The 19391-nt window shown below is 36.8% G+C and overlaps 1 protein-coding gene across 2 annotated transcripts in view; it reads left to right on the top strand.

Annotated features, from left to right (window-relative positions):
• PKP2 (plakophilin 2) overlaps window positions 1-19391 on the top strand; it is an 86429-nt gene that overhangs the window by 63352 nt on the left and 3686 nt on the right. The window contains exons 7-11 of one of the 2 annotated variants that reach the window (XM_007117541.4): window positions 7227-7344; window positions 8208-8372; window positions 9307-9480; window positions 14574-14727; window positions 18644-18833. In XM_007117541.4, the coding sequence (XP_007117603.1) occupies window positions 7227-7344; window positions 8208-8372; window positions 9307-9480; window positions 14574-14727; window positions 18644-18833 (801 nt within the window). The remainder of the gene's footprint in view (window positions 1-7226; window positions 7345-8207; window positions 8373-9306; window positions 9481-14573; window positions 14728-18643; window positions 18834-19391) is intronic. The other variant, XM_055085561.1, reaches the window with a different exon arrangement.

The following is a 19391-nucleotide window of genomic DNA, read 5'->3' as shown; positions in this document are numbered from 1 at the left end:
CATCGGCAGGCGGACTCTCAACCACTGTGCCACCAGGGAAGCCCAAGTCAAACTTTTTAGTAAGAAAAGTCAGGGGTGATGCTGTGTACTTCTGTTGGGTGGCATGGTATCCTTTTGGCCTATTATCCACCATGATGTCAAGCTTGATCACTTGGTCAAGGGTGGTGATCTGGCAGTTCTCTCCACAAAGGTCCTGTCTCCCTCTGCAACAGATAATATCTGCAGCACTAGGCTGAAACCAAGTGTGTATTTTTGTCAGAGATTTTTTTAAAGCATCCTCATGTTTAAAAATTGTGTATCTTAAATTGAAGGTAGTGTCTTATTAACTGTATCTTATGACACTCGAAGTCATTTTCCAAAAAAATACTGTCATAGAACTACTATTAAATTTTTTAAAATTCTTCATCAAAAAAAAGTGAGTTGATATATTTGGATAAAGCCACTGATGACTTTGTTGCTATCCTGTGGTTAAAGTTTATGCCGTCATGGACCTTGAGGGTATTACACTAAGTGAAATAAGTCAGATGGAGAAAGACAAATACTGTATGATTTCACTCATATGTAGAAAATTATTTCACTCCTATAAAAAAGTCAAAAAATCAAAATAAGTAAACAAACCAAAACTAACAAAAATAAACACATAGATACAAAGAACAGAGTAGTGCTTAGGAGAGGGGAATGGGGCAGGGGAAGGTTAAATGGATAAAGGAGATCAACTGTATGGTGAAGAATGAAAACAGTTCTTGGTGGTGAGCACGCTGTAGTGTATACAGAAGTAGAAATATCAGGCTGTACACATGAAACTTGTATAATGTTATAAACCAATGTTAACGCAATAAAAAATAAATTTTAAAAAACATATGCCTATCTTGGAGGTACAGGCTGTCTGAGCACCAACTTCTCCTTTAGGTGTTAAGAATGTCTCCTCAAATTCCAGTGGCTCCTGGGCATATTTTTTAAATTAGTTTGCTGTTATAATTCATTTAAAATGGAATTTGACATTCTACCTTGAACAGCCTGCTAAGTCAGGGGAAATGACTCTTGCTGACCAACCAGATGATTTCTGGCTGAACTCTTTTTTTTTTTTTTTTTTTTCATGAAGCTGTTTATTCTTTTTATTAAAACTTGGACTCAAGTAATCCTGGTTATTCTGGAAAAAGCACCTTGTTGTAGGGATCATTTAATCATCCTTTTCGACAATCACCTCTCCGTGAAGCACCTTTCTTCTCTGACGTAACGTATGAAAGTAGAGTTGTGGAAACAATGGTATATACGAGGCCATGGTTATAAGAAGAAAATAATAGTAGTCAAAAGAGACATTGTATTTATTGGGAAGTCTTATTGAGAACATTCCTGTTTTCTTCACATATGGTAAGGCAGCGTATATTGTAAGAAGTTCACCAGCAACTCCAACAGGAAATAAGGTTGATAAAAAAATTATATTGGTTTTATACTGTGAGTAACGAGCCACACCATAAAGATTCTTGAACTCACTTGGACCCCAGCTACAAGCACAGAAGTAGGTACAATTCCAATTAAACAGTGGACTACCTCAAGCAAGGCAGATGTCTGGAAAAATTTAAGTGTCTTCTGAATACTTTTATATAAACCTTTGTGTGTTCCTTTTTCCATATAAAAACGTAGCATGGCAACAGCTAGTACCAGCCACCCCGCGGTCATGGCGATGTTGTAGAAGGTGAGCCAGGCGGTGGCCGGCAAACCCCGGCGCCTCCTCTAGCCCGCGGCCTCCCTCTCTCTCTTCGCCGGCCTCCGAGGCGCTGCCGTTGGTGCCGTCCTCCTCGCTCGCTGGACGCCATGGTGGCCGCACAGCCGGGGGACGTGGACGAGCGGGGCAGGGGAGCGGGAGGGGGCGCGGCCGAGCGCGCCGCTGAAGCGCCGCCGCCCCCTGCCGCCGCCTCCGTCAGGCGCCCCGTGTGCCGCGCGCAGGGGGCTCTGAACTGACTCCTCAGAATACTTTTGGAAGACCTGAAAATGTAGGGAAGCAGAACTAAAGGATTTTTAAGGATAGATTTTCTCTTCCTACACCTTCTAGTTTCTTGATGTGCAATAGATGCTAACACATCTTTATTAAGTTGATGTTCCTTGTCCTGGAAGGAACAAGAAGTGTAGGTTGTACAGCTTTGTTCTATTCCCAATGTTGCTTCCTTTTGCAGAATGAACAGCTGACTTTGGCTGATGTTTGCGGATACCTGCAGGATCTGATGTTGACTCAGAATAACAGACAAACCCTTCTTTTGACATAGTTTTTGTTCCTCTGCCAGTTCAAATGAGGCTCCCCTTTTGTTCTGTGCAACCACAAACTGCCTCTGCTGCTTTCTCTAGGTTAATCACAGACAGGGCCCAACTGTTTGATATGTATCAGCTGAGAGTTAAACAAAAGCCCAGACCTAAATCTCAAATAACCAGAGGAAGAAGGATGCCTCCTTATCAGCCCATGTCTTATCAAGTACCTGTTGGGTCTTTGAATGGACTTGGACCAAGCACTTAATTGACTGGTACCACTTGGGATATAATTTATAACACATGGTATTAGGAAGCCTATAATTATTGATGAAAATGAAGATACAGCCACAATTTTTTAAAAACCACTGTGGTGATCACTATCTCAGTATGCTGGTTAGACTTTTCAGACAGGTCACATTAATACACATGTAAATTGTATGTTAGTAGGAAACCACCTATTATCAGTAGAAATAGCCCCATTTTTTAAAAAAAATCTCTGTATCTTAGAATTACTTGTTGGTGAAATGTCTTGAAAAGATTCACTCCTGCCTTATTATTGCTTGCCATTCTCATGCCCTGGTAACTAACTATAGCCTTTTACTTTAAACATTTCATATTAGCTCATCATTTCGCCAGGCCAGTTGTCCATACCCCAAGTTTGGACATTCTGTGTTGTAACAAACTTCCTTCCAGTGCTGGCAGACTAGCTGTATTTGACAACATGCCTGCACGTAGCCCCACACAGATAACTTTTTATGGAAGAGCCATTAAAAATCCCATTAGAAGCAGGTAATTCTGACTTAAAACAACAGTCATAGGTCAGGGTTCTGAATGAGATTCTAGCACACCCTAATTTAAGGAATTTTGTAAAAACATAATATTTGCAAAGTATAATAATGTCTAGCACACACACTAAATTGCAGTTATTCTTATCATTTGACACTGTTCACTCTTTGGTTTGCCATACAAATTTAAGATTTAGTCACACTGTCATTAATCTTAAAGACAATTCTTTATTTTAATTCTAGCAAGGTCCAGGGTGTTTGGTTTTCTTTTCTCCTTTTCATTGTGACACTCAGGAATGTGTGAGATAAATTGTCCTGGAGAGAGTCAGGAATCACTGATTTTCTTTCAGATAAATCACCTGAAGCCTCCTAAATATGTGAAGTTTTGTTCAGAGACATACAGAGGTTTAGATTCTATTTTTTGTCACCCTTTATAAGTCATATTAGCAGAAAAATTCTTCTTAATATCAAACACAAGCCACAGTTCGTGCTGGTATCCTCCCGCTCAGGCCCAGTGAAGGTGAAGAGCTCTGAAACAGTCCTGCTTTTATGTTTAGAGTAGTTCACATCCTTCTCTACCCACCTCCTCCTGAGGCCCCAACCCCTAGCCCCAAGGACCTGGTATTTAAATTTCAGTATACAACAGTGTGCCGTTCTAATTTCCTAAAAGGTACTCACATATTTACTCAGACTTCTGCTAGATTATACCAGGGGAAATAAACTCATCATTTAATCAAATTCAAACCATAGACGCTGAATTAAACATTTCCAATATGTTCATTGGTAACTCTGATAATCAACTTTTATTGAGTAACTACTGTGGTTTTTATGGTCTTTTTTACTTTTCAACAAGATAATTGTTTTGATAATATTTCATGTACAGTTTTGAGACAGTTTTCCAGATTAAACCTCTGTTGGGCTACATATAGGAAACAGTGATAGATAAATGTTTCTTAGGACTCAGGAGATAGAGTCTAAAAGGATCAATTCTGCCTAAGATTAGCCATGTTAATTCTCTGATTCCAAAAAACTTATGTATTAGCTGTTAAAAAATACTTTAAGATGAATATATCATTTTCTAATAATTTCTGATTATTTTCAGAGTGGTACAATAACAAATTCCATTCTGACTAGTGACCTCTATTCATGGATGTATTGCTATAAAATAATCCACCCTTATCATTCATATTTCTGGGTAGCTGAGTAAGGTAGGAACTATTTTTGATATGCAAGAGCAAATACTGAAGCAGTAGGGTTCCATGCACTTTCTGTCAGCAAAGGTATCAACTGTCAGGAACCACTGATAAGTCCCATTTCAAGCCAGTAGAGTCTGGATAATACCAAACTACAAGACAACAGTTAGTGTGTGTGAACTGGCAGTACTGCCAAACTGAATTACCATTCTCACCCAAAATAAACAGACTTGAAGTTAAACAAAGCTGAGTCATCCATCTGCAAGGTATGTAGTGGGCTTAGCTAGGGAGAGAGACCTTTTGATTTGTCAAAGCAATTTTAAAACTACTGCCATTTCTCCAAGCCAGATGCTGAAAAGGTCAAAGGGAGCTTTAAAATACGATAACGTTGTCTTGGAGTTGGGGAACATATGGTACTTGCTAAACAAATGGCAGACTGAATGAATGTTAGGTAAGGTTTGCTCTACTCTGGAGCCGCCCTTAGCACAGAATAAAGAACAGCTCTCCTATCCTGACTTCACCAGCAATTTAATCTCACCAGGAAAAGTAACTTAAACTCTTTGGTCCTCAGTTTCTCCATGTGTAAAATAAAGAGACCGTAAAAGATGCTTTTTCAGTTTTGTCAAGCTTCTTAAGATCCCATGACCTTAAAGGGCTCAGAGAGTAGATAGAGGATCTTGGTTCAAATAATCATTTCTTGAAAAAAAAAAAAAACTATAGGAAAAATGGTTTTATTTATAGTTTATGAACCCGTTCATTATCTTTTTTTAAAATGGACTAAGTGTTAAAGTCTTTCAGGTACAGTGAAAAATAAGGACGTGGATAATTACATTAGAAACCTCAGATGAGAACCAAAGTCACAGAAGGGATTTTGTTAAAATCAAAAACTCATTGTATCAATTCAGCAACCACTAAATTATTAGTATATCCTTAGTTTTAGGTGTATTTGTCTTATCTCCTCAACTATTCAGTTGGATTATGAAATTGCATTTTCATGGGTTAAAAACAGTCGAGTATTACAGATGTGATCTCCCTGGGAGCAGGGTGCAATGCTGGATACTCCTCCCTTGTTCCCTGCAGTTCTTGATATAATGCTGGGCACATTTGTTCTTTGACAAAATGTATTGAAAACAGTGTTTGGGAACAGAAAAGCTTTTTAAAATCACTTAGTGCTATATATTATTTTAAAGAAGAAGAAAATGCTACCCCAAAATTTCTCAGAATTGTAGTTCTTTTGATGTTCAGAATCACGCTGAGACATTATACACAAAAAAAGTATGCTTTGTGAGACACAGAACTTCAGTTGAAAATTTTCACTTTTTAGCATGCTAACTATATATCTAAGTTAAATATCCTGTTTAATGGCCATTTGTAAATTCAAACACTACCACTGGTCAGCTTTGTAAAACAGAATAAAAGGATGTTATCTGCAGTGTAAGTACAGCACACTGTCAAATTCTTTTCCTTAAGGTGCATAGTAAATGTACAGATAGTCATAGGCAACTGTTTTGTAATGTATTACATTTCTAATCTGTTATTCCTAACCTATTATAAATGTTTGCAGAGACAGAAGAATTGAATTTTTCTAATGATCTGTAAAATGCTAACTTCAACAAGCAGGCATTCTAAATAAAATTTTTAAAAAGGAGCAAACTGAAAAAAAAAAAAGAATATGCTTAGAATGTTCTACCTACCAGTGAAAGGAACTGGTCTGATAAAATTTATAGGAATAGTTCTTAGCAAGTGAAGTTAGCAAAAGGGAATAAGGGTGGTTCTCAAAATTCTAAAAACCTGAATGCATTGTTTTTTTGCCATTCTTGTTGATGGAGCTGTTAACATTTTTGGAAAAAAAAATTTTTTTAATAGTTAATGCCGACAGGAAGAACTTAATGCAAAGGAACATAGTAACAGTAATACCAGAATATAAACATGATCTGAATCTGAAACATAATCCCTAAATGTATTACTTTGCTGTGTTTGATAAGCTTCAATCTCTATAAGGAAGCAACTTATATCACTGTTTCTATAAACAGTGATTTAATCACTGTTTATAGAAAGGTGTCATGGCTTAGCCAAATTAGAAATAGAGGGCTTCCCTGGTGGCGCAATGGTTAGGAATCTGCCTGCCAGTGCAGGGGACACGGGTTCAACCCCTGGTCCAGGAAGATCCCACATGCTGCGGAGCAGCTAGGCCCGCGGGGCAGCTAGGCCCACGCACCACAACTACTGAAGCCCGTGCTCCACTACAAGAGAAGCCACCTCAGTGAGAAGCCCGCTCACCACAGCGAAGACCCAATGCAGCCAAAAATAAAATAAATAAATTTTTTTAAAAAAAAGAGACTAATTGCAAAGATGTTTATAGGTCATGCTTTTAACTTAGGTCTTACACAGTGTAAATCTGCATTTTTGGTGACATCTCTCTGCCATTTTAATTATAGAATTATCATATTTTAGATCATTTGGTTTAATATTTGTCAATAACAGTTTATGCTGAAACCTACAAAACCTCCAAATAATATAATCTAACACCCTGTATTTACAAATGAGGAAACTGAAGCCCAGAGAATTTAAGTAGCTTTAAGTTACTTAGAATTAAGGCATGGCACAAGTTGGGACTTGGACATGTATATTGCTATGGCTAATGTGCCATTTGTTCTCCTTTAAACTGCAAAATGTTTTCCTCATATATTTATACCCTCTCCAAAATGGTGTAAATATTAAGTAAATAATGCTCTGACCTTGGTGCTTGGAATGAAGTAGACAGAAGACTTTTATTGACATAATAATGTGTTATGAATATATTTACAAGTTGTGTCTAGATTTGATGACCATAGGCAGTTGATGATTTATTGACCCCAGGACAAGTCTGTCATACTTTGACAAATTTACCAGTTTTCCGAACTCTTGGAAGAAACTTTGAAACAAAAACCTATTAGATACACAGCCTGTCTTATGATTGATCGTTTGTTTGTTTGTTTGTTTGTTTGTTTGTTTTTCCTGATAGAAACATGAGTTCAGCTGGCCCTGAAGGGAGGAAAGTGATGAGAAGGTGTGATGGACTGATTGACTCACTGGTCCATTATGTCAGAGGAACCATTGCGGATTACCAGCCAGATGACAAGGTGATACAAGAATTAGATGTCTCTCATATTGAATTACTTATTTTGTCTTACTAAGACTCTTCAGAGTATTCTTGAAGTAGCTGTTTGGGTTTGGCTTTATTTATTAACTCATTTACTGAGCTTAAGATTTCCCATACATGCTCATAAATATTAATATCTGTCTAGCCCCATTTTTTTTTCTACGTTCCAGACCCAAATTTCTAACTGTTTAACAACTCTGGATATTTGAAAGGAGCCCAAATGCTATATATTCAGCAATGAAATTCATCTCTTCCCTCATCTCCGAACTTACTCCTCTGTATAAGCCTTCTTAATAATTATTACCGTCTACCAAATGAAAATAGAAACCTGAGTAATGTTGGACTTCCTCCTTCCCTCACATCCCACATCCACTGGACAACAAATCTTGTGCATTTTACTTCTGAAATGCTCTTTAGTTTAACCAGTCCTCTTTAATGCTACTACTGCTGTCATAGTTTATGCATCTTTTATACTGATTATTGTAGTCGACTGGTCTCTATAAGCAATATCTCCTCCTATTTTCCAAGTCCACGTGGCTACTAAACAATGTACCTAAAATCTAAAATCATTCTGAACACTCTTTAAAAGTAAACTAGAACTGCTCCCCAATGTTTTAAAAAATTCGGCCTCTACTTCTTAGCATGTGCTCATGACCATTTATGATTTCGCCCTAGCCTTTCTAGCTGTACTCATTTCACTCCCCCAGCCACCCTGCAGTCCAAGCGCACCCTGTTGCATCCAGTTAACCTTGTAAGCTCTAAAGCCTAAGAGGTCCTGTGGTATAACACTTGCAAAGGGATATCTATATGTATATGATCAATATTCATGTCCTATTTTCTCAGGCCACAGAGAACTGTGTGTGCATTCTTCATAACCTCTCCTACCAGCTGGAGGCAGAGCTCCCAGAGAAATATTCCCAGAGTATCTATATTCAAAGCCGGAATATCCAGGCTGACAACAACAAAAGTATTGGGTGTTTTGGCAGTAGAAGCAGGAAAGTAAAAGAGGTATGTTGGGGGAGGCCTTTGAAAGAATAAGTGTGTGTGTGTGTGTGTGTGTGTGTGTGTGTGTGTGTTTCTGAGTACTTAGTATATGTCAGGCTCTATTTTAAGTTTTTTTAATCCTTATATCTACCCTATGAGGTATGTATTATTAATACCCTCATTTACTGATGAGTCAACAGAGGTACAGAAAGGTTAATTCAGAATAATTCAAATTAGTGGAGGAGATGGAATTGAATCCCAGGTAATCTGGCCCCAGATTTACACTATTAGCCATCAAACCATACTGCTCTATGCCCTGCAGGTTAGGAAGTAAGCTTAATGCCACATGGCCAGTGGCATAGCATTGTATTAACATTAAAGGCAGCCCTGACATTCAGCTTTAAACATTCTAAAAACAAACTTGTACATCCTAAAAGCAAACCCCATACATAGGAAGGACTGCTGTCCAGACTGGCATTTCATGAAATGGAATGTGATCTCTCCTACTCCTCAGAGTATCACGGTATATGTGAACTTGGAGAACAACTGGTAAATTTAGAATCCTGATGCTATCCTGGACAACTTCACAAGACTCTGAGGGAAGAGGCCTGTTTTTCTTATCTTCAGAGTGGATGTGACTAATTTAGCTTTTAGCTTAACAGCAGCCTGAAAACTATTCTAGAACAGTCAATGCTTAATTCTCTGCATTCTCTCTCGCTGTGAAATGTAAAGTTGTGAGTATGGGGTATTGTGAGGGAGAAATAGTCATCATGGGCTAAAAGTTAAATGATTGTGAATTATACATATTTGCTTTTTCATTTTTATTTTACGGGCTTCTTATTATGCTAATTATTAGTCTCCCTAGACAAGACAGTACTTCTGGTCTCTTGGTTTGGGTGTGGAATTGTAGAAATCACTTGAAGGCATTAATTTTGGATTTCATCGTGTGTGTGGTTAGCAATACCAGGACATGCCAATGCCAGAGGAAAAGAGCAACCCCAAGGGCGTGGAGTGGCTGTGGCACTCCATCGTGATACGGATGTATTTGTCCTTGATCGCCAAGAGTGTCCGAAACTACACTCAAGAAGCATCTTTGGGAGCTCTCCAGAATCTCACGGCAGGAAGTGGACCAGTGAGTATCATGCTTACTTTTTAAAATAATGGCATTGTAGACACACCTACATTAAGTTCAGAAATGACAGTGAAGTAAGAATATAATTTTTCTCACTTCAATCAAGACAGTTCTCAGGAATTGCCAGAGAGAGTTTGGCTTTGCAGGACTTTCATCCTCAGCTTCTGCAAACCCAGGTCAGACTGCGAGTGAAAGACTCGTTGGTATTTATGAGTATCAGTCAGAACTCTTTCTGTTACAAGTCTCAGAATCCTACCTGAACTGGCTTAGGCAAAAGAGAGGAATTTCTTGACTCATATAACTGAAAAGTCCAGGGTGGGTTTTCCTTCTGTCATGGTGGGACATAGGTGCCCAGCAATTGTATTTGTGATTCTCTATCTCTGGACTCTGTTTTCCTCTGTTGGTTTCATTCTCAAAGGCTACCCTCATATTACAGCAAAGATAGATAGCCACCAGTGATTTCAGGCTTACCTCTTATCCAGCTCAATGTCTCCACAGGAAAAGAAACTACTACTATTTTCCCAATAGCTCTGTTAAGAACTGGGGGAATGAGTCTCACTTGCCCATTTCCAAACCAGTACCTGTGGCCAGGAGCCTGTGGTGTTCTAATCGGCCAAGTCTGGGTTATGTGCTCACATGTGAATTTCAGGGGCAGGGGTTTCAGTGAGCGAGGGTCACTACCACTTGTACCACATGGAGTGGCTCCCTAATGGAAAGTCAGAGTGTTGTTACCAAAAGGAAGGATGAATGCTAGAAGGCAGAGACAACACATGTCCACGGCAGTTGGAAAGACTATCTGTGCTTCTGTGTCCCAGAAAGTCAACTATAAAATAAAGAGTTACTTCTCTTTCCAGATGTACTTTATACCAGCAAAATCAAAATATTAAAAAGGGTAAAAACTTAAAAGGTCCTGTGATAAACCATAATGGAAAAAAAATATGAAAAAGATGTATATATATAACTGAATCACTTTGCTGTACAGAAATTAATACAACATTGTAAATCAACTATGCTCCAATAAAATAAATTTTTTTAAAATTACTTTAAAAAAGTAAAAAGTTGTTCCTTTCCCCATGTATTTTACAGCTTGCAACATAATAAAGGATTCTATAAATATTTAATTATTTGAACTAAGCTTGTATTCTTTGCCTTGATCATAAAATGATTAAACTCTCCCCAAGTAGTTCACTCTATGGCCAGTCTAATTATCCATCATCATAGAGGAAAGCACTCTTGTTGATAACAAAAATATTATTTATTCTTTACTTGAGAAACCATGTTCATTCTTTAATGAACCACGTTCATTCTTTGCTCAGTTTTGAATAAAATTGTGAAATACTAAAACCAGTATTTCTCTAATTTTAGCACCGTGGTTAAGAGTACAACCCAATTTTAATCTCTTTGAAATTCTTCAGAATGTACTTGTGCACAAAGAGAAGGAAATGGGGAGTGACCAGGGAGCCCCGACAGACAGAAAGACATAATTTACTGTCTTATCTTCCCATTTCGCCATGCTTGGTTTCCCAAAACCATTTCTTTCATTTTCCCAAACTACAGAAGCCCTCTTATTAACTGACTACCAGCCAACTTAATAGAAAAGGTCAGAAATTAAATTGCTGTGTCTGTATGTATTTAAGCTCACTATGCGCTGAGGATGGTTCAATATGAGCTAACCCTTTAAGCTTGGATTTTAGCCTCTTCCACTCCAAAATCTTTCATGGAATCCAAACTATCCAGAGGTGTTTCCATGTTTCTGTCAATACAGGAATATTTGCCACCCAACATACAAGAATATGCCATTCTGAATATGTAGTTTATTCAGACTACATAATTCCTTTATTCATTTATCAAACAGTATTTGAACACCTTCTACATAAAAGGCACTAGCCTAGTGCTAAGTATATAGTGGTGAATAAGACAAAATCCCTGTGTTTGGTAATAATCTAGCTGGGAAAAAGAAATAAACAAACAGAAATCTAAGAGTTCCACGTCCAAAAGGAATCCAAGCAATGGATTTTAAATCATACCTAACCTTAGACCAGTCCAGTCCCCTGAAAGGAGACCTACACTAAACTGGTATTAATCCATACTCAAGGCTATTAGAGTTGAAATTGACTAGAGATTTACAGGAGAAAATCATTTAGCAGCATGGGACAATGATATGAGGACCCTTTGTTCTTTTAAGTTACAAGATGCTTTTTATTAAAATTTTGACTTACATGTATATTTTTTCTAATTATTACTTTCCCTAATTTTGCTATGTTTAGATGGTGTGATAAAAAAATGCTTGGCTTTGTAATTTCTCAAAGGAACCACTGAATAGAAAAACATGAAAAGCAGACCATTAAACATAGTTCCAAAAAACACCCAGTCCATTCACCTGTGTTCATAACTGAGACAGCACTGAGCATTGATGGCCATGAGCCTTAGGTGGCAAAGAACCTGAAGTGGACTGAATAGCTTCTAAAAGATAAATTCTATAATTTTAGTATAAAATTATGGCAGTAATTTCTTGCCGGTAAGAATACCTTAATGTAAACTTTATTAGTTCAGGTATAATGGTCATTATTTTTTAAATGATACAAAAAAAATCCAAAATAATAAATAAGGAAAGGGGATGGGTTGATAAAATTTACCCATTTAGCAAATTCTCTAAGGATAGTGTAAAGTTTAAAGTACAGTATAAATAACTCCTGGGGGCGTAATGTACAGCATGGTGACTATAGTTAACAATATTGTACATTTGAAGGTTGCTAAAAGAGTGGATCTTAAAAGGTCTCATCACAAGAAGGAAAAAAAATTTGTGACTATGTGTGATGATGGATGTTATCTAAACTTATTGTGATAATTATTTTACAGTATATCAACTCATTATGTTGTATATACATGTAAAATTAAACATTCATTGTACAAGTTAAAAATCATTGAAATAAACAGTTTTCAAGTTTCTAAAACACTTTAAAGGCACTTAATTTGATGTCCAATGAAAAAAAAACAAAATGTGTTCCCTGTCTCACACCTTACACACAAATCAGTTCCAACAGCAATGAGATTTAAATGTGGAAGGTAAAACAATAAAGCTTCTAAATGATAACATAAAATACCTTCGTGACCTGGAATAGGGAAAGATTTCTTAACAGTAGACATAAAAAGCACATACAGTCAATATTTTATAAATTGACTACATTAAAATTAATAACTTAAGCTATCAAAAGACAGTAAAAAGGCAAAGCACAGAGGAGGAAAAGATTTTTGTAACATATATAAGTAACAAAGGTTGGTATCTAGGAAATAAAAGAAAACTCATCGATTTAACAATAAAAACATAGACAACCCAATAGAAAAATGGACAAGAGATTTGAACAGGCACGTCACAAAACATAATGTATAAATGGCCATGAAACATTAGAAAAGGTGCTCAACCTCATTAGTAATCAGGGCAATATGAACTAGAAGTGCTGTCTGTAAATAATTGACTAACAGTCATTCTCACAAATTCCCTAAAGCTGGAAGATGAAATCTCTATTTGGTAAATCTGATTGTTTATTTTCCTTAATGAGCAAATTCTAAAGACCATTCCACATCAGCCTCTCCCATTTCCCTCAATGAATCAGAATTCTGTGATCATTTTTATATACTAGGCCTTGAGATGACAAAGAAAACACTATGAGAGAGATAGAGCTGGACGGCATTGACTCAGAAGAGCAGAGCTTTTACATGTGAGGAAAGATGTAATTACTTAGATTGGCCATTGGGAAGAGAGAGGGATGCTAAATCTACCTCCATGTCCAAGGAGGAGTTGTACAGAATGGCTGCAGGTGAAGGATTCTTCCCAGAGGAAAGAAAAGAGTCTAATGGAGTGTTCTGCAAATTAGTGAAAGACAAAGTGTAACTTTGGAACAAACATTGCAAAATAGTGGTTATTAAACTTCTTTGAGTCATGGACACTTTGAGTATCTAATAAAAGTTATGGACTCTTTCCCTGAAAAAGATTACTATAAACACAAAAATAATTTTAAGGACCACCTGTTCCCTCCCTGAAACCTATCCTGGATCCTATATTAAGAACCCCTTTTTTAGATGGTACAGTGGAGAATGTAAGGAGGGCACTGTGCAGGAGGTAGGGGAAGCAAGCAGAGTTTAGATAGATAAACAGAGAAGATAGACACCCTGAAGGATGATCAAGAATACACGGATTTTGGGCATGGTAACCTCATGTTAGCTTCAAATAAAAACATATAAAGTTGCAGACACAAGCTTAAGGTCTTAGTATTGTTGGAGGTTTGCTGATGCTAGGAAGGGCCTAGTTGGTACTCAGACCCTGTGAAAGTAGGTGACCAGCCTAATTCCAAATAAGGTTTGCCTCTGGTGGACCTAGACCTGGACCAGCAACTTGCCCATGCAGCCTCTGATACAGAGAACAGAGTTACAGGTAATCTGACTAGCCATACATTCCTTTCTTTAAAAGCCCAATATCTCTTTCAGAATAAACTAGCTTTTTAGAAATGAATACATTTATTAAATATGTAAAATGCCAAAATTTGAACAAGACAGAGAAGATGAATAAGCCAACAACCAGTAAATACATTGAAATAGTAATCAAAGACATCTCCCTTTAAAATTTTTCTCAGCTCAATTGGCTTTACAGCTAAGTTCTACCAGACCCACAAAGTTGAAATTATTCTTATATTACACAAATATTTCAAAAAAATAGAAAAAGGGAAAAAAACTTACCCACTAAATTTTATGACATTAGTGTAACTTTGATTCGAAAACGTCCTTTTCACAATGATGAACTGAAAATGTGAATAAAAAGAATATGATAAAAAAGAAAGGAAAGGGAAAGACAGACCCATTTTATTTATAACCAGATGCAAAAAACATAATAGCTAACCAAATCCAGTATTTTACTTAAAAATACTGACTAAACTGTCTTTATCCAGTAATTAAATTGAAAACCTAATAAGAATTTAAAGAAAGTATCTCTAGCTTTTAAAACATCTCACTCAATCTCTAGTAATCTACAGAAATTAAGAAATTTTAACCATGAAGTAAAATACAATAGTATTTATAGAACATGTTTCACAAAACAGATGCCAATATCAGTAGCTCAGACAGTTGTCCAGAAAGAAAATGGCCTTCAGCACACACGAAAGATGCTGCATGTTGGTGATCCAAGTGTGAAAAAGACTGCCGTCTCTCTGCTGAGGAATTTGTCTCGGAATCTTTCTCTGCAGAATGAAATTGGTAAGTCATATAAGTCTCTAGATGTAAAGTGTATATATTGAAAATACAAATGCAATAAAACATTGTCCTTATCACATTCTTTTTACAATGATGAGCTGAAAGTGTGAATAAAGAGCAAAATGTGATAAATAGAACTGGTTTTTGTGTACCTAGACATCAAGCGTAGGCTTTCACACTGGTCTCAAATAGGATTTTTCTTAATATCCAGCTTTGTTTTTGTTCTAATTACTACCAAAGAGAAATTTTAGACCATACTAATAATTAATGAGATAGGTAATATATTTGATATTTCTCAGCCCTCAGCTATGCCATCCAGTGAAGTCTTTTTAACCCATGTCTTTCAGAATGTTCTCTGTGTGGCCTGCTTAAGCACCACTCTTCTGAAACATTAAACAAACACACACACACAGTGGTTGTTCACCTCAGAAGCTTGGCCATTGTTGTACTAGAACAAAATGGTTGGACAGATAATCACAAAAAGAAGGAATCATGAATATAACAGATTTGGCATAGGTTTTAGAATAAATACGATGAAACACATTTGCTCTTTTTTTTCTAAGTCCGTATTATTGACAAAGATGATAACTATGTTACACTTTCAAATAACATTTTTCATTCATTTTCTTTATACCTGAAAATGTAAATGTTTGTGAATTAAGTCATAAACTATAAAATTAGATAATAGGAAGATAATGCTAAAATTAATCATGCTTTCTAATGCTCCATAAATTAGTCATTTCTGACAATTTAAAACTCAGTTTTTCAAAAATTCCACTAAATTTTTTTCATTTTTTTAATGGATTATTTTGAAATCTACACATACACACACACACACACACCACACACACACACTCTCACACACTCACACAGTGCCAAAAGTCTGTGGTTATGTTTTAACAATGTCATTTCCAAAGACAGCCAATAGCACAACATTGAACAGGAGGTTTCATACAATGCTTTTGTGCCCATTATGAACATAGAGAGCCTGGAAATTTTTCAGTGAATCTGAAAGAAACCTTGCCAAAGGCACTGTCTCAAAATTTTGAAAGTGTTCTTCTCATTGTCTTTCATGGACTTTTGCGCTGCGCTTCAATCAGGTGTATTATCCTTTGACTTTTTTTTTCTCAAATGAAATGTTAAGCCCATTTTTAGAGCATAGCTGATGAGAAGAACTGCGCTCTGCACAGTGCCTGTGCCTTCAGGGCAGAAATGCTGTTGTCTCAAGTTCCATAGTCCTCCAGCTGTTGGAACAATACAGCTGTAGCCCCACAATTTATATAAGGTGATTTCACTGATCAACCTCCCCTCGTTTTAAGGACAATCGTGAGAAGAGGCTTCAGCAAGATAAATGCAATTTTTGAATTCCAAATTCGCTTTATGTCAAATATGTAATTTGAGTAAAAGTACTTGTGTTGATTCAGGGTATTAATAGCCAGGAATAAATGGAAATCAGTTCGAAATACAAGCTTTGTGTTTTTCATGAGAGATTTCTAGGCCAAGTAAAACTTTCCATGGGCTGACCTGGAATGAAGTCATCACATTTCACTTGGATTTACAGAAATAAACTTGAAACATATTTTCTTAAAAACTTGAAGATAGGCAACTTAGCATGGTGACACAATAACAGGTCTCATGCAGAAGACATTGGTCTGCATCCTATAATGTTACTTTGCCACATGTCACCTTGGATAGTCATTTAACTGCCCTAAACCGAATGAAATTAGTAATCGCTACAGAACAGTGTTTTTCCAGGGATTAGATAACTAATGTATGTGCAAGCACCAGCATTAACTAAAATCTCCTTCAATAATATGACACTGAGCTATAACCCTCCAATATCATGATAGGGCCTTTGATTTTATATTTCATTATTAAAGATCTAACTTTGTCTCAAAGTGAATGTATTTACTCAGGCCCACAGGGGGTGTGTGTGTGTGTGTGTGTGTGTGTGTGTGTGTGTGTGTGTGTGTGTGTGAGTAGAGAGACGGAATGACCCCTCCTTTACTGTACTACAGTGTTTAACTTTGTCGATGTAAACAGTTATACTACTCTTCTGAGAAAAACAAACATGATACAAAATGTTAGAGACTCTAACTTCTCTTAATTCTCACTCCTCCTCACACATAACCCAAAGTTTCGACCTTAAAAGTGATCTGTAGAATTGGACGTTCTTGTCGGTCATGCTGAGGGAGGAGAGGCGGAACTCTCTCAGCGGGATCAGTCTCAGTGTGGGCAGCCTGGTCTCAGCCAGCCATTGATGCACCCTGCAGAGAGATCAGTTGTACATTTTCTGTTGTGATTGTCTCACACTTGTTTTCATGCTGTCGACCTAAATTCAGCAAAAGGAATATTCAGGTTCTCAAGGCCTTTCACTCTGTGGTTTAACTTACTAAAAGGAGGAAGCCTTCTGGTATTTACTCTCATCTGTGGAGAGCTTACTATTTGCAAGGAACTGTGATACAGTTAGCACATGGTAACTCATTTAATCCCTCAAAACAGTCCTGTGAAGTAAATACTATTATTATTCCATTTTACAAATTGGGAAAATGCAGCATAAAGAGGTTAAGTAACTTACCCAGACCACACAGCCATGAAGTGGCAGAGACAAGACTAAAACTAAAAAAAGTGTAGCTTCAGAGACTGAGCTCTGAGCTCCTAACACTATGCCAAGATGCTTAGACAACAGTGAAAAAGGAAGCGTTCAGGCCTTTGAGCAGAAGGGATGTCTTTCCTGTTAATCAGGTCCAGGTGTTATCAAAGGAAGACATATGGTTCCATTCCTTTTATTGAGTACCTCTCTATTTTAGGCATAGTGATCGATGCTGGAAATCCAGAAATGAATACAATAATTGTCCTCAAGCAACTCATGGCTCCATTTGGAATTCAGACAGGCACATAACTAATTACAGTCCGGTATCAGAGAGAGAAGTGCAGTTCAAGGTGTCACATAAACTCAGATGAAGAAAATAAAATTAGGCAGAAGTATTTGTACAAAGTAATAGAAGTATGCTCTCTATCTTTCAAGGAGAGTCCAAAGTAGTTACAGGAAAAAAAAAACATACATGGAAAGAATTTTGCAAAATATCAAGTATAAATTCATATTGCCCGAAATATATACCATAGGACAAGATATAATGACATCATCAACTATTAATACCTCTTTTGTTACTACAGAAAAAGCTAAACGAAAACCTTATAACCAAGATTTTATATACGTAGTGAAAAAATAAATTTTAAATAGTTTCTTTATCTTTTTTTTTTAATAACGGTTATGTATTAAAGAAACTTTGGGCAGTACAGATAATTTTTTTTTAATATTTTTAAGTCACCATTAATACTATTGTAGAAGAACAAGGGCTGTTACTGTTTTAGTGTATTTCTTCTCAGGTTTCTTGTATATGTGTTTGTCCTTTAAGTATACCGGTTATTTTCACATAGAATATTAACAGATATTTTCTTGTTATTATACATGCTTCATAGATATGTTTTGGGATGCATAATATTCTTTGCAAATGTGCTTTAGTTAATCATATTCATATTATTGGGATGTTTAGGCTTTGTAAAATTTTTCATGATATATATAATACTATAATAAAGATCTCTGCTTCTACCATTTTTAAAGTGATGTCTTCAGGATGAATTCTCAAAAGTGGAAATACTGAATCAAAAAATGTGAAAATTTAAAACATTTTTGACATTTCTGTCAAATTGCTTTCTGGAAAGATCTCCAGTGCACTGAGCACAAAGTATCATCTTTTTAAAAATTTTTTTCTTTTTTTTTGGTAATTTGAGTATTAAAGTGTTTACGTCCTTCCATATGTTTGTTAACCAAATGTTTCTTCTTAAATGTTATTGGGATCTTGAGGTTAAGAAACAATCTTTTTAATCAAGTGTTCTTTTTTTCTTTCATTTGTAGCCAGAGAAACTCTACCTGATTTGGTTTCCATAATTCCCAACACAGTCCCAAGTACTGATCTTCTCATTGAAACTACAGCCTCTGCCTGTTACACATTGAATAATATAATCCAAAATAGTTACCAGAATGCACGGGATCTTCTAAACACTGGGGGCCTGCAGAAAATTATGGCCATAAGCACAGGTGACACGTAAGTCCTTTAGCATCTGCCTGTCAGCGTCTCCCCTTTCCCCACCACCATTCCCATAGGTAAATAATGCAGTTGTGAATGTCCAGGCATTGAGTACCATGGGCAACATGGCCAAAAAGTAAGATTGTAAAGCCGGACCAGATCATCTGGTCCAGTCCTTGGTGATCAGGCAAGTGAAAGCTGAATCCTCTAAGCCAAGTAGTTGCTCATTCTCTTCTAAAATATCCAGAAATAGTAAAACTCCATAGCTTATCTGGGTCGTGCATTCCAGCATTTTATTGACCTAATGAATTGCTTCCCAGAGCCACAGCTGTGATTTTAAAAGAGAAGAAAGTCGGCAAATTGGAGTCCTATGGACAAGGAATGCCCTTTTCCTCACTTAGTGAAGCCGGTGTCACCCGTAATAGCATGAGGAGGGGAAGTAGGAGGCAGCATAACAAGAAATTCTTGCGTTCTCAGTTTTCTTTATCACATCTCTTCCATCTCTTATTCTCTTTTTTTTTTTTTTTTTTTTTTTTGCGGTACGCGGGCCTCTCACCGCTGTGGCCTCCTCTCCCG

The sequence above is a fragment of the Physeter macrocephalus genome, chromosome 6, assembly GCF_002837175.3.
Source record: "Physeter macrocephalus isolate SW-GA chromosome 6, ASM283717v5, whole genome shotgun sequence".
In the NCBI taxonomy this organism is placed as follows: Eukaryota; Metazoa; Chordata; class Mammalia; order Artiodactyla; family Physeteridae; genus Physeter; species Physeter macrocephalus.
Note: the sequence above shows the minus strand (reverse complement) of the source record. Positions and strands in the feature narration are given on the sequence as shown.